The sequence below is a fragment of the Numenius arquata genome, chromosome 5 (assembly GCF_964106895.1).
Source record: "Numenius arquata chromosome 5, bNumArq3.hap1.1, whole genome shotgun sequence".
NCBI classification, from domain to species: domain Eukaryota; kingdom Metazoa; phylum Chordata; class Aves; order Charadriiformes; family Scolopacidae; genus Numenius; species Numenius arquata.
This window is the reverse complement of record NC_133580.1, coordinates 3,367,556-3,390,846: the sequence shown is the minus strand read 5'-3', so window position 1 is coordinate 3,390,846 and position 23,291 is coordinate 3,367,556. Positions and strand designations below refer to the sequence as shown.

The window sequence follows — 23,291 nt, the reverse complement described above, 5'->3', positions numbered from 1 at the left end:
CTCTCTCTTTCTGCTCACACTGGTTGTGTCCATTACCAGGCTGAACATGGAGGACTGGTGTGTTGCTTCTTCAGGAAAGCTCATTTTCGTGGGGATTGGTCCCAAAGCAGTGTGTGTGCTCACAGCTGGTGTGGCTGCAATTGCTGTCATAAGTTATTTTTATTGCCCTGGGCAGGGACACCTCCCACCAGACCAAGTTGCTCAAAGCCCCATCCAGCCTGGCCTTGAACACCTCCAGGGATGGGGCATCCACGGCTTCTCTGGGCAACCTGTTCTAGTGCCTCACCACCCTCACAGCAAAGAATTTCTTCCTAATATCTACTCTAAAATCTCCCCTCTTCCAGTTTAAAACCACTTTGGGAATAGAACAGTTATTTTGATTAACTGTCCAGGAAAATGAACATGTTGTGTCAATCTCTTGTATTTCCCCTTCTGAGACTAAACTTAAATGGTTTTGTTCAGATTGGGAAAAGCTTTCAAGTCTCTTAAGAAATTTTGATTGTTTCACTGAAAACAATAAAACTCATCAATCAAAATGAGAAACCAGGGTGTTTTCATCCTTTCCAAATCCTGACGATTTTCCAGGTGAAACTTTTTCTCTGAATAATTCCAAGCCCACTGAGTAGCTCTTTTTCTCTACAGCCTGGGTGGGAGGGCGGCACTCGAGGATCCAGCTTATACTTGGCAGGGAAAAAAGAAAAAAAAAATCTCCCCCCGGTGAATTTATCCGTAATGTCTGTGTCAGCGCCGGGATATGGAGAAGGAGGTGGCGTGGGGTGAACTGAATATTTTGCTGCAGCTTTCCAAGGTTGTGGATGTTGTGTTTGCAATAGCAGGGAAAGGAGAACCTGTTTGGTTTTTTTGACACTATTAGGGTCGGTGCCGTTACAAAATCTCCTCGAGATGAAAAATGTCATTTTTTTTTTTTAGCCTCAGCGCTGGGAGCAGCTTCGTGTGTCGCCCGGCCGAGGGCAGCAGGGTGACTGTGGGGTGGGAAGCTGCACGTCTTAACGGGCTGCTTCCCCACCACTTTCTTTTCAGTGCTTTATTTAGCCTTGTTTTGTAAAGCTGAAATAAGAGAGCCAAGTAATAACCGCATTCAAAAGCAGCCCGGATGGTTTCATTGAATCATAGAATCATATAATCGTACAATGGTTTGGGTTGGAAGGGACCTTAAAGATCATCGAGTTCCAACCCCTTGCCATAGGCAGGGACACCTCCCACCAGACCAGGTTGCTCAAAGCCCCATCCAGCCTGGCCTTGAACCCCTCCAGGGATGGGGCAGCCACAACTTCCCTGGGCAACCTGTTCCAGTGTCTCACCACCCTCGCAGGAAAGATTTCCTCCTAATATCTAATCTGAATCTCCCCTCTTCCAATTTAAAACCATTACCCCTTGTCCTGTCACTACGCTTCCTGACAAAGAGTCCCTCTCCGGCTCTCCTGGAGGCTCCCTTCAGATATTGGAAGGCTGCTATGAGGTCTCCCCGGAGCCTTCTCTTCTCCAGGCTGAACAACCCCAGCTCTCTCAGCCTGTCAAAAGCTTTAACCTGAATTGTAATGCAATTTGTGCCTTCAATTAGTTCTACGTTGTTTCAACTTGACTTAAATACGTGGTTTTAAAAAAAAACAAAAAAAAAAACAAAAAACAACAACCCTTCACTTTTTGCTCATCTCTTGCTCTGCTTTTTTGTGGAAGGCGCTGATGGTGCTCCCTGTGGGATGTGGGAGGTGAGGGAAGATGGGCAGAGGGAATCTGGGCCCCTTCTTCCCTCCATTCACCAAGACTTGTTGTAAACGAGGGTTCCGTTCTCCATCCGCCGCCGGGACTGGTCCTTCCCTAGGTGGGTAAGCGCTGCCTTGTCCTTGTGGTTGCTTTTTAGGTACTTTTACAAGCGTAATGGTGTGCGTGGTGATGCTGCAGGGAGCCGGTCCCAGCCCGTCCCGCAGTGGTTTGGGGTCCTTTCGGACATGACGCCATTGCAATGACAAAACATCAGGAATTGGGGTAAATGCAGACCTTCCTGCACACAGGAGGAAATAAATAGCAACAGCTTGGGAATTTGGGAAACCCTTTGGTTTGGTTGATTTGTTGTTTTGTGTTGGTTTTTTTTTTTTGTGGAAACCCTTTGATTTCCCACATCCCATTCATGGGACGGCGTTGGGGCTTGTTTGGAGTAAAGCAAATGTAAAATCCAGCGGCTGCTCGTTAGGAAGCAGGAATGGGATGCTCTTAGGCTGGAAGAAGAGTTTGGGTGGGGAAAATAACTCGGGAATGGGCATTTGTGTGCGGAGCTGAGGGGTGCACCCCCCTGTACCCCAGGGGGTAGGAGAAGGGAGGCGAGAGCCCTGGGGCACGTCAAAGGCAAAGAGACCTTTAATGATCGTTACTTTTGATAGGGACTTTTATGGCCTGTAGCTTAACGAGCCACTCTTTTAACTAGCCGTTCACCGAAGGAGTTTATTCGCTCTCCTCTGCTATCTCAAAGATGCTTTTGATGCCACAGGTTTTGTTCTCGGAACAATAACGCGCTTGATAACCTTTGGTGCTGCTTTTTTGAAGCCTCTTAGGCTGTATTCGGCTTGTGGGTGTATTTATGGCTTAAAAAACTGCGATCGGGTTTCTTCGGCGCAAAGAAAACCCCATCCTGGTGGGAGGCGGTTGCGGTTACACACAGAACAAGGTGTTTGGCTCCGAATTCATCTTTCGTGAAATTCCTTATTGGAGGAAGTGGAAATAGCTGGGGAAAACGCCGCTGGTGATGAGCTGCCGCGCCCTGGGGTTGCTGGGAGGACCCGTGAAGTTTCTAAACCAAAATTCCACTTTCTGGGGAGGGATGTTGATTTAATAACTGTCAAAGAGTTTTTAATGCAGCAGCTATTTTCTTCATGAATAAGAGGTCGCTACATAAAATTTTTGCCTCCTGGCAGAAATCGTGTTATAAAGACGTACTTGCTCTAGGTTTAAAGTGTTAATTTATGTGGTATATTGAATTGGATTTAAAGGTCCCTGAAGACCTTTGAATCTCAGTAGCTAATGAGGCTTGCAGAAGAGAGCTTGAAAGAGGAAAAACTTACTGGCAGTGAGTAATACTGGTGAAAGAGCTCCAGGATTGAGCAAGTTTTGCAGAGAATAATTAGAAGTGATCGCGTTGGCGTTCAGGGTGTTTGATTGTTTCCAGCTATAGATCTCCCCTGCTGCCGCCTGCATCCCTGTCCCTGCAGCCCCCCTGTGCCCCGGGGGGATGCTCCTCCCTGCCCAAACCCTTCAGGTTGAGTTTTCCCAATTCTTAGACTGCTTCCAAGGGGACACAGCTCCTTGCGGTGCCCCTTGGGGATGAGCTGGGCATCCGTGAGCTGCCGTCTCTCAGGAGAGCTATCCCTGATGGAAAGGATTTACCGCCCAGGCTCCGATCTCTCTGCTCGGCTAAGCCCTCCTTGCCAAAGATGCTGAAACTTTTCCTTCTGTTTGGTTTTTTTTTTCAGCTGGCCTTGCTGAACTTCTTCCACCCTGAGGAAAAGCTGCACGTTGGAGAAGAAGGTAGACGCGTCCGTCGAAATAAAAGGAGTAAAGGCAGTGAAGGGCCAGACGGTGAGTCCCACGTTGTTCCTCACTGCCGCGCTTGTCGTCTGAGCACAGGCAAGCAGGAGGCTGATTTTTATTTTTTTTTTTTTCAGATCATGGTTATATACAGAATTCTGTGTGGGGAAAAAAAGAAAATAATTGGCATCTGTGGCTTATAATAGTTTCTGTCTGATTTTCATTGCCTTCCAGATGATGAATTCCAGTAGTTCTGATTTCTGCAACTGTAGGTCTATAGACATTTTGTGTAAATTAATGCCGCTTGTCCTTGGCTCTTCTTCTCTAATAGTGAGGCTCTGTGCTCATTTAAGGTTATAATTTTTGCTTTTATACCTATATTTCTTGTTCTGTATGCTTGTCTTTGTTAAAATTATGAAGTAGCTCTTTGTAGTCTAACAAACAGCTTGAACATCTGCGTCATAAAATGGTAACTGGGGTCTAACAGGGTTTTGCAGTGAAGCAGAGGGTCTCAGGTGGGCTCAAAGCCCATGTGAAGGGAAGAGTTTTACAGAGCTTGTATTAGGAGAGTGGAAAGTTAAAAAAAAATCGTAATTATATATCTGTGATTTGATAAATATAAAAATGAGCATGTGTGATGCAAACCCCAGGGATGTTGGGGCTTCCCTGGTGGCCCTGGCACTGGGTGGTGGCCCAAGACCTCCCTGGTGTGGCAATGGTGCCTGTCCTCCTGGTCTGCAGGGTGGCAGCTGCTGCTTCCCTTTGCCATCACCATCCCTTGGCGAGAGCATCGTCCTCCCCGTGTCCTTCTCCGTTATGCTCAGATGCCAAAGTCCTTCTCCTGTATCTGGTCTCTTTGTTTCAGACTTTCTGGTTGGGTTTGAACTTGGTGTCTGACGATGTGCTTGCCCTACATGGACGGTGCCCTTGATGGGATGGGCCGTGCCATGATGCAGTTGTACGTGTGCTAAATATTGCGACACACTACCGTCTGATAGGGGGTTTTCTTTAAGTCTTTTAATCTTTAATCTGGGAGATGGAGGCCATTCCTGATGGCTGTGAAGGCGCTGAGCAGTGGTGGGAGCAGGAGCCAGGCTGCGTGGGTTGGTTATGGCTTCCCAGGGTGAGGGACCGCTTGTGGGTACGGTCTGGGAGATGTGGGGCAGAAGTAAAGAAAGCCTTCTGCCTGAAGGAGCAGGGGAAAGGACATCCTTGCAACCCTGTCTGTGAGATACAGCATCAGGAAGCTCAGTTTGAAGGTGCTCACACAAGCGGGGTCGTGGCCGCCAAGAGCTCTGTAGGGAAGGGACAGGGAGGCAGGTGACAAGGATCAAATCCCTTGAGTGGCTGATGGTGTGTGACCCCTTGGACGTGGTGGTGATTCCTGGGGGCTCTCCAGGAGCTGCACTCTGTGTGCTGAGTGGCTGGCTCCTCACGCAGCAGGTGTCTTCTAAAGCCCCTGGATGTCTGAAGGGTGCTTTAAAATGGAAAATGAACCCCGCCAAAATTATGTTTCACGCTTGAGGTCATGAAATGTCACCATTTTTGTTCTTCTAAGAACACTCCCAAAATCCTTAGGTAGCACATAGCTAAGAGCAAGTACTGCGATGTCTTTATTGCACCAAAACCACTCTCAACTCTTGGGGAGAACTTCAGTAATAAATACCAAACCAATTAAAACTAACTTCGCCCTCAGTCCCTTCCCCCAGCCTGAATCCTGCCTGACTTCGGCATGAGGAATTTTATTTCCAATGCTGTCTTTCCGTGATTGTCCGGCTACGCTGAGACATGAGGGCTGCCTCCCTTGTCGAGCTCCTGGAAGAGCTCCCACGCTTTCCTACTGCGAAAAGCACAGCTCCATTTTTATTCGGAGAGGAGAAGGGGACTGGATGCCAGGGAAGATAGGGAAAGAAATGATGAAGAATTGGTTTGTGCATGGCATGATGCCTGCTGAGCCCAAGTCCTGACAGCGTTATAAAGCTCTCGGCTATCGTTAGTTTTCCTCTCCGGCTCCATGGGTTTCCCATCTGCCCCGAAGCCTTCGCAGTTTCACAGTGGAAAAGTGTTTCCCTGTGGCTCCGCTCCAAGAAAGAGCTTCGTGAAACTCCCCGGATTCCTCCTCCCCAAAACGCTGACAAGTGTGATGCGTTCGGTACAGACTCCCTGAGCGATTCCAGCTCAATGTGGCCCTTCGGAGCCGGTGCCGCTGCGATGCTCGGATGGCTCGGGCAGGATCCAAGTCCCTTTTGCACCCGTTCCTTGAAATCTGTCCCAGTGTCTCCGCAAGTCGCTGGTGTTAAGTAGCAAGTTTCCACCACACACGAGTGGTATAAGTGGATGCTGCAGGCAGATGTTGGGAGGGATTAGCCTGGGCCGTGAGGCTGCCGAGGGGCTGCCTTTCCATTGCCAGATGTGCAGAGAACCGCTGCACGGGGAGAAGTAGATTCTACAGGTCGGTGGACTAAGGAGGGCTTTTCTCACCATCCTTGCGCCCAGGTGAAAACACGTCGTAGTTTTCTAAACTTGCAGCCCTTTCCCAGGTCTCCTCTATGTCCCCTGAACGCATCGGAGTTGAGTCGCTGCAGAAACGTAGCGCGCCTTCCACCGATTATATACGTCTTTTTGTACGTTAGGGGGTTTGACCCCATAGCGTGATGGAGATGGGGGAAATTGCCGGAGCGACAGGTCGTTTTCCTGGTGGCATTAGGAAGGGGAGTTGTGTTGGCAATTAGCAGTTAACTTCGTGTTTGGCCATCTCGGTTTTATCAGGTAGAGCAGTTTTTAACAAGCGTAAGCTGTCAGGGTAGGGATTGACCGTGTAACAACTGTAAAATCAATAAATAAACAGAATAGCTTTCTTCTGTAACTGGTGCTGTTTGTTTTAGACCTACGAGAAGGATTCTTACTTTTTAGAGAAGGGCAACGAATGATTAAATAAATAAACAAAATCATGTCACGGTACTGAGAACACCGTTTTCTTCCTGGGTTTTGCAAAGGGAAAGTTGATCAAATCTTTGATCTCCAAAGAGCCTCCAGAAGATAAAAGTGGATGAACTATAAATTCCCAGAAGGAAGGAGATGTGCTTTCCACTTGAGGCCTCACTAATATTTGTCTGGAATTAATTTTATGAACTTTCAAGTCCTTTTCACACATGCAGCGAAAGACCAAAGTGATCCAAGTGTGGAAGCCGTGGTTGGAGGGAGGCTGCTCTGTCCCCTTCCATGGCTGTTGGAGTCCTGCTCGTCTTGGGACCAACAAGGGGATGGCTTTGATGATTTATAAATATCAGAGGTAACAGGGTTCCTTTCCTAAAAAGTTTTTCTTTTAGCAAAATTTGCTTTCAAGTCTTTTTGCTGTGAAAAAGGTGGTTTTGACGGGTCAGAGCTATTCCCATGGGGCATGGGGAGGGTGATGGTCATGGCTATTCCCACAAGGCTAGGACATGGAGGCCACGGGCAGCGAAGCTGTTTTGATACCTCTTTATTGCTTGCTGAAAAACCCCAAGAAAAATCGTGTGGAGTAGTGAGTGCAAAGCTATCGGTTGGATGCCATCACTTCCAAACATGACTCCAGTATTTCAAGGGCTCCTCCTTTGAGGCCTCCAGCTTCGGTCCTCCTTTGTCATGTTTTATGGTCCTGTTTGTTTACTTCTTGTTTGTGTCCCTCCACGCGCAGTGTCCTGGGACCAGTTAAAACAGCCGAGGTTGTGTCCTGGGCAGAGGTCCCTGCCTGGCTCCGCTCTCCGTCTCTCCAGGGGTTAATGGGAGGCTGATGCCCGTCCCAGTCCTGAGGAGCACACATCATCTTTCAGGCCAGCTTCCTGGCCCTGCCACCAAAACCAACATTTGCACAGCTTTAAAAATTGCCACTGTTTTTTTCTCCTTCTCAAGGACCAGGATTATTCCCTTTACAGCTCCATTTTATGGTGTTCTTTCTGTGTTACTGACTCCACCTGCCACTTAATTTGCTTTAGTTCACTAAAACTTGACCCTCTCCGACATCTCTTCCTTATTTTTCTCTTTTCCCTCTCCTTCCTTTTTGCCTTGGTGTATTTATGCTGCTGTGGAACCACTGTTGCTCCCAGATTAACAAATCATTCTGGAGCTGGTAATTAGCAACAGTTGTGCTAAAAGGAACCATCAAGAATGTTAAATTAGTCCACTTTTAAATAAACTGTGTATGAAATGTTAGATCTCTATTCCCAGAGCACCAGTAAAAATGCTGCTGGCTCTTTGCTAACAAAGCCAAAATATGGGAGTAGCATGGTTGTAACTACAGAGACAATTCCGTGCTCTTGAGGTTATAAATAATGACAGAGCATTTCCAAAGCAGATGTCAATAGGACTCTTTAAAAAATATTGTTTTAAAAAAAAAAAAAAAGAAAACTAGTTTCTTTTTCTCCTACTTTCATCTCTGTTCCCAGTTAGATCCCTGCTGTGCTGCTTTCCTGGTTTGTTTGGTTTTTGCTTTTTTGGTTTGGGGTTTGTTTTTTCTTTTTTTCTTTTTTTTTTTTTTTTTTTTCCTTCCTAGATTTTTTCATATTGGGCTTGGTGAGAAACATAAGTGATTGTTATCCATTCTTTGATTTGGAGCATGGCAGCTGGGAAGAGGCTGAGCAGATGGCTGTCCTTAAGCTGACAACAATTTGGTTCCTACTACTTTGGCAGTCCTTACTGCCGAGGAAAGTCCTTGATGAGAACTCATGGGTTTCAGCCCCTGCGAATGGCTTTTGTCAAAATGAAAAGGAAATTCTGGGAGAGCAGAAGCTCATCTCCATCCCTCCTTCTACCTGGAGCTTTGGAAGTGATGCACCAGCTACGTGGGGCCAGCGTTTCACCCGGTTGGATTCTCATGGTGCGTTTAGGATGGTTCGTGATGGGTTAGCAGGTAGTTGATGCCAGAGCCCAGCCGGGGGTGCCTGGCTCCCTCCATCCCCCCAGGCAGCCCCCAGTCCCGCAGGTGCCATCTCTCAGCCGTTCCCGTCCCCCCTCCTGGCCTGGCCATGCTGACGATGAAATAAGGCTTTATTTTATTATTATTTTTTTTTTATATCCAGATCACAATAGCGACTTTTCCTGCCGGCTTCCTCCCCTTTGGAAAGGGCAGGTTCGTCCCTCGGCCTCCAGAACAATCGGTGCCTTTGTGTCGGCCCCGTACAATTCCCCAAAGCCCAGACGTTCCCAGAAACGCAGATGTATGAAGGGCGATAGAGCCTTATTGTGCTCCGAAACCATGGTGATGAGCGCTCGGTAAATAGAGAACATTTCCTGGATACTGGAGCGCAGGGGACGGTCCCAGAAGAAAGGCTCACCACAAAGGGCTCAGACTTACTGACTGCACCCAGAATTTCTCGGCGATTTCCCCCAAAATGGGAGAAGGGAGGAATTAAGATGATGTTTCAATCTTCCTGGACGATTTCCATCCCTTTCCTGAGACGTTGCTCTCGGTGCTTGTTTGTAGTAAGGTAGGATTAAGACAACAGCTCATTTACAGATCCCTACCTACATGTTATACCTATGCTTATGATAATAAGGCAGGTATCTGTATACGGTCTTATACCTCGGGCACTTTTCAGCCGTGAAGATACAGTCATAAATATATAGGTGACTTATTTCAGCCCGCGGTCTCGTGTCTGTGCTGGTTTTTAACTAACATTTCCATGAGACAGCTCCAGAGAAGCTTAACAACTGGCTAAGAAGCCAGAATGATATTTTGGTCCTAGTTTCAGCTCTGTCACAGCAGTGGTAGATTAATACCGTGTCGCTTCTGGAAACAAGTGAAAGTGAAGATGATATTGAAGGGGACTTCTTGGTCTAGGTGTAACTTTTAAAAGAACACAAGGAACATTTTCAGCTTGCCCGTGGTTCAAACTTTGAATTCTCAAATTTTCAGCTTGCCCGTGGTTCAAAACTCTGAATTCTCTTATTTTTTAATACTGAAATTACTCTGAGGTTAAATTCACTGCTGACTCCATTAACAATCTTTGCTGAAGCCTGTCTTGGGAAACCAAAGGCAGTTTTTTGTCATCCAGCAGCATGACATGGTAGACACCCAAGCCAGACACAATTTGATGGGAGCTCCACGTAGCCCAAGCATGTTGGGCAAGCAGAGGTGTTGTCTAGGCTTGAGCCAGTGTGCTGTTCCTGCTTGAAGATTTTGGAGTCGCTTTCTGTACCTGGAAAGTGTGTGATGCCGAAAGCCTGAGTGGTGACTTTTATTCCCACAGTGTACATTGAGAGTGATGTTTTCATGAGGAGGTGAGGAGGTGCTGCATCAGCCAGTGAGAAGGAACCAGGCTCTGAAAACTGATGGAGTCCAGAATTCTTCATTTAAGTCTGATACATTGCTGTCCCGATTGGATGTTAAATATTAAAAGCAATTAACTTGCTGGGAGAGGTACGAGCCTAATCATGTGGTGGCCATGATGAGAAGTTTTTCCAGGTCACAGAGTTCACAGTATATTGGTTGATGTGTCCTGATCTATACAAAACCTGTGTTTGCCTCCTGTCTTCTTCACCAGCCCTTCCAGTTTGTTCTAAAAGAAACCCTGTTTCATTATTCTTAATATTTATAAAGCCGTGATTAGGTGCTCTTGATTTGTTCCATCGGTAGAACTGCTTTGATGCATGTTTGTCCTTCCCTGGTACCTGCTGTCTGGTTCGGGTAAGGTGGTGGTGGGATGACTGGTGGAAGATCTTGAGATGCCGATGATATTCAGAAGGCTTGAGAAGGAATTCTGTGGACAGAATCTCGCCTCATGGATGCATTTTCAGAGACTTGCACTGGTTTCGGGTGGATTTCAGGGTTGTCCTGATGGATCCTCAGTGCGTAGCCTACGCTGTGTGCTTCAGCAGGCTTCACCGAAACTTGAACTATAATTCTAAGCGTTTTTTACAGCTGCATGTTAAGCAGGGACCAGCGTTATTAGAAGTGACTGGTGATTCCGTATGAATTCCACTTCTGAAAACCGGGGCTTTTCATAACGCCTCGGGTCAAATACTGAAGTTCAGGAATCTCAACTAGTTTCTTCTGTAACAAAACACGGCCGGGACTAATGAGAGGAGAACAGATGTTCGGGCAGGAATGCGATTGCATCTGAACTATGTGTGCATCTGAACCATGGATGCCATGCACCGAGCGTTGTAAATGCTGAACTCAACTAGTAGCTGGTGATTTCTTTCCCACAGCATGAGGGGCTCTATTGTCTGTTGTCGTCCTGAAGTATTTGCAGCTGAGCTTTGATTTCTGTGAATAAACTGGCTGGCTGGCCACATCCACCGAGTATTTTGCAGGCAGACACAAGTTTGCTTAGCACATGCTCCAAGCCCATCTGGTCGCAGACCGGCTCTAGCACAACAGCCGAGGAACTGGTGCTGAGCTGGGGCACGTACACCTTACCCTGGACTGCTGTACCTGCCCATTCAGAATCTGCCTTCTGCAGATCTTGGGCTGAAATAAGCTTATTTTTATATCTATGGGGGCCAGGGTGGGGCTGGATAGCCAAAACCCAGAGCTGCTGTGCTGGTGATGGTGATTGTGAGGTTGTCTTCAGTTGTGGCCTGTCTGGACACTCGTTAAAAACCCTCTCTGTTATAGTAGACCAGAGACGTTGGCCATAAGAAAAGCTGCAGGAACACCACCACCGGGAAACTCTTTGGGGAAAACATTGTGAATGAGGCATGGCAGTTCACTGAATTTCACTGAATTTTTTTTTAGAGTTGGAAGAGACCGTATAGATCATCTAGTCCAACTCCCCTGCTGAAGCAGGTTTGCTTAGAGAATGCTACTCAGGGCTGCATCCAGGCGGGTCTTGAAAATCTCCAAAGAAGGGGACTCCACACCCTCCCTGGGCAGCCTGTTCCAGGGCTCTGGCACCCTCACCGTGAAGAAATTCTTTCTCATATTCGAGTGGAACCTCTTATGTTCCAACTTGTGCCCGTTGCCCCTCGTCCTGTCACTGGGAACCACTGAAAAGAGTCTGGCTCCCTCCTCCTTCAGCCCACCCTTCAGATACTTATAGGCATTGATAAGGTCTCCCCTCAGCCTTCTCTTCTCCAGGCTAAAGAGTCCCAGCTCTCTCAGCCTTTCTTCATAAGGGAGATGCTCCAATCCCTTAATCATCTTTGTTGCCCCTCGCTGGACTCTTTCCAGTAGTTCCCTATCCCTCTTGAATTGGGGAGCCCAATTCAAGAGGGATTCAAGCCCAATTGGGGAGCATTTGTGTTTTTTCATTAGGGCTGCGTTGGCCATGATGTGTAGCAACGTTGGGGGATTCGTAACTGATCTCGTTAATACGAGCAGGATTTGGTGAAGTCCTTTAATCTGTTGGAAATGCTGTGAATGGGTAAACTCAAGAGTTGGCTGAGCCAGGCAACGCTTCACTGTGTCGTGACCGCTGCAGGGACTTGACTTTGGCTTCCCAAAAAGTGGTGGGGTCTCTCTCGGGCTTCCTTCAGAGCCCTTCTCTGATTCACAGAGATAGAAGCACACGTGTGTGCACACAGATACCTCTTTGGGTGCAGATCCCATGCTATTCCCTCTAATTAAACCGTCAGATTACAGGCAGCTGTTGAACGCTGCAGAGGTTTTTGATCCCATTAGGCAGAGTTACGGACAGGAGGAAGAAAAACATGTAGAGTTCTGCAGAGATGAGATAGTTTGAAGAGATTTCCTCCCACCTGCCCTCGATTCCTTATGGCTAGCTGTGGTGGGGAAGAGCGCGTTTAAAACATCCAGCAAACAATTTAAGAGAGCCTTTCGTACGCTTGGTTAAAACCTTGCTGCAGCACCACTTGGGAATCATTTCTACTGGAATTCATGACATATGTTAGTTGTTTATCTTAGTGGGGTATGACTTAAAATGTCAGAATGTTTTGTGTTAAGCAACAACCGAATAAAACAAACAAAATAAAAACACAGCTGTAATACTACGCTTTAAATTGTTGAATTCAAATATGTGGTATTGATAAAGTAAGCAATAGGGCGCAGTGGTGTATAGAAAATAAGCCTTGTGAGTCCAGCCAGCAAGCCAAAAAAAGCCTTGCGATACTTGAATTAGAAATAGTAATGCTGTTTGTCAGCTCTGCTGTAAAGATCCAGCGTTTGGAATCAAACCTAAAAGCCTGAAGGAAAACAAAAGGCACATCGTACTCTTCTTCCATAGCCAGTGAGAGTGCAGAAAATGAAATATGATGGCCACAGGTTCTGGTGTGAACCCCAGGAACTTGGCTGGGACTGATTATGTGGGAGCGGAGTTAAGAAGGGTGGAGATTTATGTTTGATTGGTTTTTTGTGTTTTTGAGAAGGCAGTGCAGTATTATTTTGCCAGCAACAGTGGCTCTGTAGTTAATTGGGAGCAGGGTTTTGTCTTTGTTCATGAACACATTTGCGCTGTGGTGTGCTTGCACCTACTCCATGAAGGCTGGAGGGTGCTTTTGTTTTTTTTAAAAAGCCTTCATGGTATCACTGGGCTGTCCTGGTACCTTGCTGCCAAGCCCAAAGTGGATCTGGATGGGATTGAGGATGCAAGTCAAACTGTTTGTCCTTTATGTCTTATCAAGTGATGGGTATTCCTGTTGCAGTGAGAAAGGATATCTCTGTTGTACTCAAGAAAGCAATGAGCAGTGATTTTCAGCAGAGCTCCAGCTGTTGGAGAAGCAGAGCTGAGATCGTGGAGTCATGTAGGGTGGAGGGAACCTCTGGATCCAGCCCTTTCCCCCAAAGCAGGACCAATACCACGGTAGAAGTGACAATAGCAGAAGGAGACTCCTCAGGGATGGTTGCTGTTCCAGCCTGGTTCTCCTAAGACCCTGCATCTATGTTGTTCCTCATGTCAAAAAGCTTTTAAGAGGTACCCAGGGCTGGTGAGTCTCTACATGCTCCAGTACAGGTCCCGTCAAACAGCAGCTGACGACCTACAAGTCACACTGTCCTTTTTAAGGTGGAAAAACCTGGTAAAGGCATAAGAGCAATCACACTCATCCTACACATTCCCCCTCTCCAGCTGAGGCAGGAGGTGGTTGCTTGACAAGGTACCTTTACCTGGACCAGTGAAAGAGGTTGTTGACTGATGGTCTCTCAGGTCTGTCTCTTTTGCTTGCACTTCAGCTCTGATCATCCTGAACTGAAGACTTTTTTCTCTTTAATATGGTTAAAGATCAATATTAAGTACCTCACAATCTACTGTCACTGTTGGCCAGTATTTCTTCAGTTTGGCATTTAACTGTCCTCCCTTTTCCTTATGAGCTTGACCAAGTTATTCCCTGATGTGACGAGTCCTGTTTTTTAATTGTCAAACCAGGCAAAAATATCTCTGAGTATTGGCAGGAGAAAAGAAACAATGGCAAGAAGAAAAAAACCTGTTACGTGATGAGATCTTACATCGTCTGAAGCTGTCTGAGGAAGAGAGATTGTGGCTCTCTGGCATCTAGTGTCACTCCGGGGACTCAGGAGATGGGGCAGGGGTGAGCTGTGACTTCTCTCCATTTGTTTTTAGACCGATAGGCTTGAACTGGGGTCTGGTGTATGGGATCAGAAGAATAGGGAGGGAGCAGGCTACTGATCCATGGAGCTCCTGGAGCAGCATCTGATCATCTGGATGACACATGGATGTAGGCTTGTCCTTTGACGGATTGCTCAGAGGAGAAGAGCAGTGAGGCAGCAGAAAGCCACTCTCATACCTAACTCACCGCAAGAGAAATGATTCTCAGCCTTTGGTGTTGATTCACAAGCTCTTCTCAGACCCTCTGGCCAAGCAGAACAGTGTCCCAGAAGTGTCGGGGAAGACCTCAGTGCAGGATGCTTCCCCTGGAGACATATGGAGACATGGGAAAAGTCCTTAAAGAAGAAGAAGAATAGCTTCAAAAAGTGGATGTAGCCAAGGGAGTGCCTCAAAAGAGCCCAAGATGAGCTGCAAACTCTTCTTGATCTCTCAGGCTGGAGGAGACTGGCTTTGAGTTGAATTCAGCGCAGGGGTGGGGTATCAGAAGAAGTGTCAGCAATAAATTGGCTCCGAGCCAGCCTTGGGGACTTAGCAGCCTATAACTCCAGAATATGACAGGGCTGCCCACTAAGCAAAGATCCCTGAAATTTAGGGCTTTTGTTTCTACTGTGCACAGAGTTTTAAGTGCGCTGAAGGTAGAGCAGCGAGGCTGGGATGTCCTCCAGGCATGACCCGGTACTGCTGAGGGAGGAAGATGCCGTTAGACGAAGGACAAGGAGGGAACGCTGTTTTATGGGATGCCATCATGGAGCATCTCAATTCAAGATGTAACCAGAAAAAGACAATTAGGGGTGACCGCGTTCACACATGAATTTTGAAGAGTTTAAAACAAAATTGAAACAGCAGCAGAGAGAGAAGCAACAATAGTGGTTGAGGAAAAGCTGAATGGCCTTGGGCTTTGCCTTACATACCAATATATCAAGCGCCACTGTTTCATCCTTCCCCCATGTTGTATAATGAGCTCCCCATTCTGTTATGTAATATATTCACTTTATTCTGATTTATTGAAATTAGTACTAGCCTTGTACCAGGAACATTGCATCCCTAACTTGGATTCAGCCATTCCGCCTGTAATTGCAGGCATCATCTTTCCTGCACACTTAGCAGAAGACCTGCCTTCTTCATCCCACCCCCATCCCACCTTTTTCTCTGGAATTGGTGAAACAGCACTTTCTTTTTCAGGGAAGGGGAAAAAATTAATCTTGTTTCAGTATTTGTATCACTGACTGATATTTCAGTAGGGTCCAAGAAGCTTTCATCTGGATAGACCAAATTTCCTGAAAATGTTGAAAACATATTGGTTCCAAACCTCCCCCAAAACCACATGTTCTAGATTAAGCATGTGTTTGGGAGCTCCACCATAGTCTGGCATTAATAACACTGCACTTAAAAATATTTGAAAAGCCTTACATATCTCAAACCCCTGTGAATGAAGTAAATATCATTGCACCAGTTCTGTAAATGAAACAACTGAGTTTTGGAGGTTTGAGGGTTTTTTTATTATTCATTGAGACAACTTATATCAAAGAAGGTAGCAGGTTCTTCATCGCTTGAAATCTCAAGTAACACTTGGGCTTTTCTTTCTGCCCCTCCCACCTTTAGTATTGGTCAAATAGAGGTAGAGAGATTGATGGAAGGCTTGATGGGTAGTACTTCTTTATACTTGATCATCATAATGGTTCCTTCTGGTCTTAATATCTGTGAAAGTTGACAGGACTGGTTAATTCCCGGGCACGGGTCAGGAACGGTAACATTTTAATAGCTGCTTTGCCCCTCTTTTTTAGGAAGCCCCAAGTGGCAGAGAAATTCCTTCCTGGAGAGGTGGAAGCTTTCACAGCTGGAAGGCACTTGGTGGTCAGGGCTTTCTATGAGAGATGGAGACAACCTCCATTGCTGGGTCGGCTGGTAACCTGAGGGTTTAGCAGGACTTGAGTCCTGGGACACTCATCTGCTCCACCGCAGAGCCTGGATGTCATGCTCAGCTTCTGGTTCTTCTCTTCGCTTTGTGCATTGTGTTCACTGAGAATCCAGGATCCTTGAAGAAAAAAAAATCCCTGCATGGAAATGGAGAATAACTTCATTTTGGCCAGCACCCTTGCATGTTTCAATAACTCCATTAATAATGGTATCCCGACTAATGTCCAGGAACTCATTTAAAAATCTGTTAGCTATCTATTCTCCAGAAGTTACTGGTGGATTTTGGGTAGTATTCAGAGCTTTGTCTGAGATTTAGCAAGTGGTGTCTTTGTTAAACCAGATGGTTCGCAGGGTTTAGAAAAATACTGTACACAAATTTCCATAGCGATTGAGAACAGTGGTCATCAAATCTAACATTCTTCTTCCAACTACACCCAGAAGCTCATACTTCAAAGAAAAAGATGCAATTTTATATATTTGTTTTTTCAGTTCACAAAGATTATATAGTTTGGAAAACGTGCATATTAGATAAGTCACATAGAGCTCCCCACTTCTGTTTTCATCTTCAAAATTAGACGTTCACCTTGAAAGTAGCTGTAGATTTAATGATTTCAGGTCACCTTATGCTTATTTTATGGATGAGTGAGAAGTAATGTCGTGTTTCCGGAGGATGCTGATATCTCATTAATCATCACGGTTTTGCCTCTGATTGTGCTTGTAACCTGGGAAGAGGATAACTTCTCAGCACCTCCATCTCCTCATCTCTCAGGGGCAGAGTGGTGATGGCAATATGGAGATGGCTCAGTTGTATTATCTGGTTTTACATATTTCCCAGACCAGAGCCATGCTTAGGTGAGAAGATTGATGATCCACCGTGGGAATTTAGTGCTAGGAAAATAGAAAAGGGATGCCTTAATAATTCTAGGAGAAGGCAGTGAATGCTGAAAATGGGTTGGCACAGCCTACAGAGGACACGGTGGTTGCTGGTGCCTTGGTGAACATGGTGGAACACCTTGAAGATATCAGTAGACATCTTTATTCTGTATTCAATGTGGATCCTGCTACAATATGGTAGTGGCACTCGTTGGCTTTGTTCTGCTCTTGGCAACGGAGAATTTTAGGAAGTTCAGCAGCCTTCCTAGGTAATCCCCCTTTTTTGGACTGATTTCTAGAATGGTCAGCCTTTTATAGGTTTTATTTAAAATAAGCGTAATTACAAAGATCTGTTCCCGTCAATAAAACCAGTTTGAACTGTTTTGCAGGAATTTAAACTATTTCTTGTTAATCCACACACACAACTAATAAGGGAACGCAGGGTTTTTTTAATATACTATTTATATCAGCATATGTCCTAAAGAAGTTTTTGATATTTTTGTATTTATAGTAAATCATAGCAGTGTGTAGCGTGCAGAAAGAAAAATTGGGGCGGGGCGGGGGGGGGCAGGGGGGAGTAAACTCTATTAATCTTTGTAAGAGAAAACATGTCATATGTAATATCCTCGAGTTGCATCACCATCTGGTTGGGGTTTTTTTTTCTGCAGCCCTTGGAAACGATCCAGCAGATGCTGGGGCTGCGGGAGCTGGGGGCTAGAACCTGCTCCCTGAAGCACGGTTAGATGTCTTCTGCTGCTGGCTGGGCCACAGCTGCGGTTTTACACAACAAAAAACTCATCTATTGCAAATATTTTCTTCAGCTTCAGTGAGAGGCTCGCATCTGAACTGGCTCGTTGCTAAAACCCGGGGCCACGGCGCTTCTGCTAGAAGAAGTGAGTTGGCATTGCTTGGAGGCTTTCCCTTGCAGATGCCCAGCTGGATGGCTCTGCGGGCAGAAGGCTTCCAGGGTGGCTCTTTTGTCATCATATAGAGCTGTATTTTTCTGCTTGTACCTCTCCCTCGAAGTTTACCACTCTTGCTGGTTTTTCCCTCCTGGTCTGTTATCATTCCCTTTGATTTTCCCAACAGATGCGGAAAATAAGCTTTTGAAGACATCTAGGTCTTCGAGCGCTGTTCAAAGCCAGGGTCTTCAAAAGCCCAGCCTGCAGTGTTGCCACTCCAACACCTTTGCTGGGGAAATCCCATCCTGTAATGGAGAACTCAGCTGGCAGATGATAGAGCTGGCCTGAGTTATTATGGCGGGAGTCGGTGGGCTTTTCCTACAGGAAATCCAATGAAAGAGATTATAAATTTTAGAAGAGGATCAAGTAGTGAGCTTAAACATTTCAGGTCAGGCCAGCAGCCTGCTTTCACAGCTTAGCGACTATGGCTTGAGTAGTTAGGCAAAAAATAACCTCACCGCTTTCCAAAGGAACTGATGAACTCTTGAGAGACCTTTTAAGCGATGACCCGTGATGCAGAAGGGCTCACTCTGAGCCAGAAGACCCCCTCCAAATCTGTGCTCCTCCTTCTGGAGGTTAGAAGAAGCCTTCTCATTTCCCAGCTTAATGGTTTTGGGGAGCTATTCACACACGTGAGGATGTGCCAGCGCTGTTCTTTAGGCCCTAACAGGTCTTCTCCCTCCATTCCCATCACCGTAGCCTTTCCCAGTGGTGCTTTCATCCCTTTCCCAGCACTGATGGCCAACCAGGCAAGCTCTGCTTGACCACTTCTTGACCTTCCCAGGAGCCCTTCTGTGAAATTGTTCTCATTACAATTAATCTTTCTGGATGTAGATGATCAGGATTGACTGCATTACTCTCAGGATTTTCACCACCCCACTGCTGAGTGGCATCTATTGCCCCATTTCTGCTGGAGGTATTTCCACTGATCTGTTTTAGGTTTGTATTTCTGCCTTTCCTGGCTGTGAAACAGCAGCTCAGCACGTGCAGACGTTGTCCTCCGCAGCTCCATCTGAGGAGCTCCACCATCCAGCAGAACGGTTTATTATTCCCTCTCTCTATATATAATTTATAGGACTTTGCATTTTGTATGACTGAATTTCATTCCATGCTTATTACTGTATCCTTCAAAGCCATCCAGCCTGTCCTCTCCGATATCCTGGTCCTCTTCTGTATTAACAGTTCTTGTCAAGTTTCCTTCCTCTGCAAAGCAAAGCTAAAATGAAGAGTTGAATAGAGCTGACAGCTCCGTCGAGGGCGGATTAGAGCATAAGCATAAATTTAATTTCAGATGAAAGACAGGAAATGTAGAAGGGGATGGACTTCCCTGGGTCTGGGGTCTGGTTTGACCTCAAACACGAGCAGACAGCATGTGGAAAGGAGGTGGGAGATAGGTGGGATTAGTAGGAAAGAAATACAAAAGTCGAGCGCGAGCACATAGAGAGAAAAATAGCTCTGCTTGGGTAGCTGTCGCGTTTAATACCAGCAGCCAAGACCGCGAGCTTGATCTCCAGTGAGGTCGTAACAGATACCTCAAGGAATTCACGAGGAATGGAGGTAATGCCAGAAAACTGCAGAAGAGCAAACTCCAGGTTATTTTTATAAAGAAGGGAAAAGAGGTGCTGGGGAACAGCTGACCGGTTGGGTTACCCTCAGATCCCACCAGCACTGGAGTAAATCCTCAAACGCACTGCAGTGAAGCCCTGAAAGCAGAGACGAGAGCGGTAGCAGACGGCGTTGATAGGTGGCGAATTCTTCCAAGTCAAACCAATTTTCTTCTACAAGAAGATGGCAGGGCTTGTGGACTCAGCAGCAGCAGTAGGTATCCTGTAACTTGTTTTTTTATAAGGCTTTTGACACTGTAGAGGAACAAAACGCATATGCCTGTAGTCTGCATCTTGGAGTGAAAAAAAGTACCTTCTCATAGACCTTCCTTGGAATCAAGTCGTCTAATGGCCTCCATGAAACGACACTAAATAAACATGGGTAGTGGGAAAGGCTTTGAGACTAGGAGCCTCTCTGCAGGAGGGCTGGGATGGTGAGGTGGGATTAACGGTGTAGGAGAAGACTCTAAGAAAGACTTATCACTTGCCTAACTAGTAGGTATTTAACCTGCTCCGTCAACTAACAGATAACCAGCGTGTCATAACGCATTCAACCACTGCAGCATCTAATGGGCTTTATTGCTTAAATATTGGGTTGTGGCCTCAGAAAAGCATGGGAGAAAGGTTTGGGTTTTTTCCTTCTCTGCAGACATGCGTTGGGCCAGCAGATATCAAGTGAAGCCTTCAAACCTTGTGCCTCAGCACCTTTCGTGTTGAAGGGAATATAGATCTGTTATTTTGATGGAATTCTGCTTCCCAAACTCAGTACGAGACTTTGTTACCGTTTTAGACTAAATTGAGAAAGACGCGATGAGTTTTCCGTTTTGAGCAAAAATGAGGAAAATTCTGTCTTCTGGTGTGTTGGATGAACCTTACGTCTCCCTGCTACAATTAAATTATCCACCCCCCTCCTATTGGGAGACGAACAGATGCAAACCCCAGCGACTCAGAAGCTCCCAAGGCTAATAATATTGTGTTTTTTTTCATGTCAGAAGTATTTTTTGTGTTTGTCGAAAGATTCACTTGCACAGCCGTAACATCTCTCTCTGCCGTGCCTGGAACAGATGCGTGTGTTGTAATATAGACTGTGAACATTGACATCGCATGTGGTTCTCATTCCTCCCATTCATCTTTGAAGCTAATTGGTTCCATCCATTTCAAATGTGTTTGGCTCGCCGCAGCTATTTGTACTTTCACTCTGGTTATAGCGCTAATGGTGCGATATATATAACATGAAATAAACTCTCGTGACTCCGAGGTCTGGGGAGACACATACACAGTACTCACGTTTTGCTTGCTGAGTTGGGTTGGGTTTTTTTTTTTAAAAATGATGTCCCCCAGACAATTTTGTTTCTCTTCACTGAAAATGTTATTAACTCGCTGATGCCTAAGATTGAGGGGTGGTGGAGATCGATGGCGAGATCGCGGCTCGTTCCGCATTGCGGGAGCACAGAAAATGGTAAAAGAAGAGCCCGTTTTTTGCCAAACGTAAAAGTTTTTGCAGTTCATCTGCTGGTGGTAGACCTTCTGGTTGGCTTCAGTGTTGCTCCCTGGCAAGATACTGGGACTGGCACTGTTAGAAACCTACATCTTGTCCTATCTACATGTTTTAATACTTTGAATATATGGATTATTTAAAAAAACAGTAAATTATCAGAAATAATGGGATAATACCGTAATTTTTCCCATGACGCAACACCATAATGTAGGCAAATGGATGTTCCTGTTGCAAAGGCATCAGCGGGGTTACTGGGTATTTCTATGGTCCTCTCATCTTTCCTCTAAGAAGCCATGGGAACGTGGCACTTCTGTACTAATTGCTAATTTGTCCTTCTCTACCAGTGCTGATTTGAAGCAACCTCATTACCTTCCATTTGTTAAAAGCGCATCTCAGTTAACGGTGATTTCAGTCTTCGATGTGTGTTTAAACCCAGCTTTTAGAGGGATTTCACTGATGAACGGCGAGGGAATATTTGGGGGTTTTTGCAGTTCATTCCCATCCCTGATTAATTTTTGAGGAAGCAATGGAACATGTTTCACACTTCAGCCTCTGCTCAAAAAGTCGTGTAGTTTCTCAGCTTCACTGTAAATATTTTCACTTCTTACTGGGGAGGCTTGTATTCCCATTGTTTAAATATGCCAGTTCATGTTAATTCTTTGCTTTTGGGTTTGGGGTTTTTTTTAGTATTTTATTATTATTTTTAAATAACTTGGCTTGCACGTGTTTGGGTTACTGCTTTCAGATGAGAACTGAGTCACGCTAACTTTGTTCTAACCTGTCCTTATCTTTAAATGTTAAGCTTGGTGATTTCAAGCTCACAGAGAAATTTCACGTACGGCTGCATAAATCACAAATGCATCCGTTGTCCGCTTGAAAAATAATCCACTGTGTAGGGATCGTATTTTTAAATGCTTTGTGTTGAGTCTCAGGATTTCTGCTCTCTGAAAGTTTGATGTATGGATATACTTTTGGAGTATGTCTACCAGCAGCTTCAGGGGAGATACGTAGGGCAAAACTCTGAGCGATGCTCAGCGGAGCTGGAACTAATCTGGTCCCTGAGATTAAAGCTCTGTCTCAAGGTTGAAGAGCATCTTGTCACCTGAGCTTTGCCAGTGGCCACAACCAGATGGTTGAACTCATCTTCGCAATATCGGGGAGAGCTGCCCACCGAAACTCACTCGTGTTATACCAGCCATGGGCTGCTAGTTTGGGAGAGGGTAGAGTAGATCAGGGTCCCGGTGGAATCATTACACCTCCACAGCAGTTGTTTGTAGAAAACAGAAGGTTCATCATCCTTGGCACACTGGTTTTGTTGCCCATTTTGTTCCAGCTCTGGAGAGACACCCTCTGGGTCGGTGTGTGTTGGTGGCAGTGGGGGTTTTCTAAGATTAAACAATAACTGAATTTAATGAGTTTTCTTTTTTTTTTCTTCGTAGGTCCAAGTTCAGTTAAAAACAAGAAAAAGGGTAAGTTTGAGTTTTAATTTAATTTTCCTTTCTGTGTCTGTATTGCCTGGCTATGAATTCTCTTTAGCCAACATGAAGGAGAAACCAACAACAGGTTCCCTCTCCAGGAAGGACAGGGGTTAGCGTGGTTGCTCTCCTGCTCTTGTGTGGCCGTGGCAGGTCGGTGTGACCCAGCGGTGGTGGGGGAGCATCAACGCTCCTTAAAGCCTTCCTTAAAAGATAAAGGAAGTTAATTATGTTGTGTAGAAGTCATTCTGAAGATGCTGTAATTAAATAGTTGGGTGGAGTTGAGTCATGTACCACTCGGGAGCCACTTGCTGTTTGCCAGGCCATCTCTGCCAAAACAGCTTTACCTTTCATCCCTATCCTGCCGTGCATCTTCCTGCAGGTTGGAGTCTCCTTCAGACCCACCAAAGTCATCGTAGATCGGCTCGGCATCTCACCTCTGGTTGTGTATTAACCTCAGAAGTATTATTTTATGTGTCTGTTCTGAGCACTGGTCAGCCCGCTGGGCATTTTGTCTGACTTGCTTATGTTCCTCAAGCTGTTTGCAATGGGTAATTTTTTTAAATGCATATTGACGAGTTGTTTTGACTTGGGTTATGGGGGAGGCAGCCCTGTGTTTCCATGGGGTGTCTGATGCCCTCCGTGTTTGTGTAGGGCTGCTGGGGAACGCTTACGGACATACACTTACTTGCTCCCAGGAACTTGAGCCAGTCAAAGCATCTGAGCTGCTTTCATAGAATCATAGGATCATACAATTGTCTGGGTTGGAAGGGACCTTGAAGATCATCTAGTCCAACCATCAACCCAAGTCTGATAAAAACCATCACTAAACCATGTCACTAAGCACTATGTCAACCCGTCTTTTAAATACCTCCAGGGATGATGCCTCAACCACTTCCCTGGGCAGCCCATTCCAAGGC

General features: G+C 45.8%; 1 protein-coding gene across 1 annotated transcript in view; it reads left to right on the top strand.

Moving 5' to 3' along the window:
* Positions 1-23,291, top strand: part of EDA (ectodysplasin A) — an 83,626-nt gene that overhangs the window by 50,010 nt on the left and 10,325 nt on the right. Inside the window, exons 2-3 of the mRNA XM_074148053.1 lie at positions 3,486-3,591; positions 22,336-22,365. Coding sequence (XP_074004154.1) covers positions 3,486-3,591; positions 22,336-22,365 — 136 coding nt within the window. The remainder of the gene's footprint in view (positions 1-3,485; positions 3,592-22,335; positions 22,366-23,291) is intronic.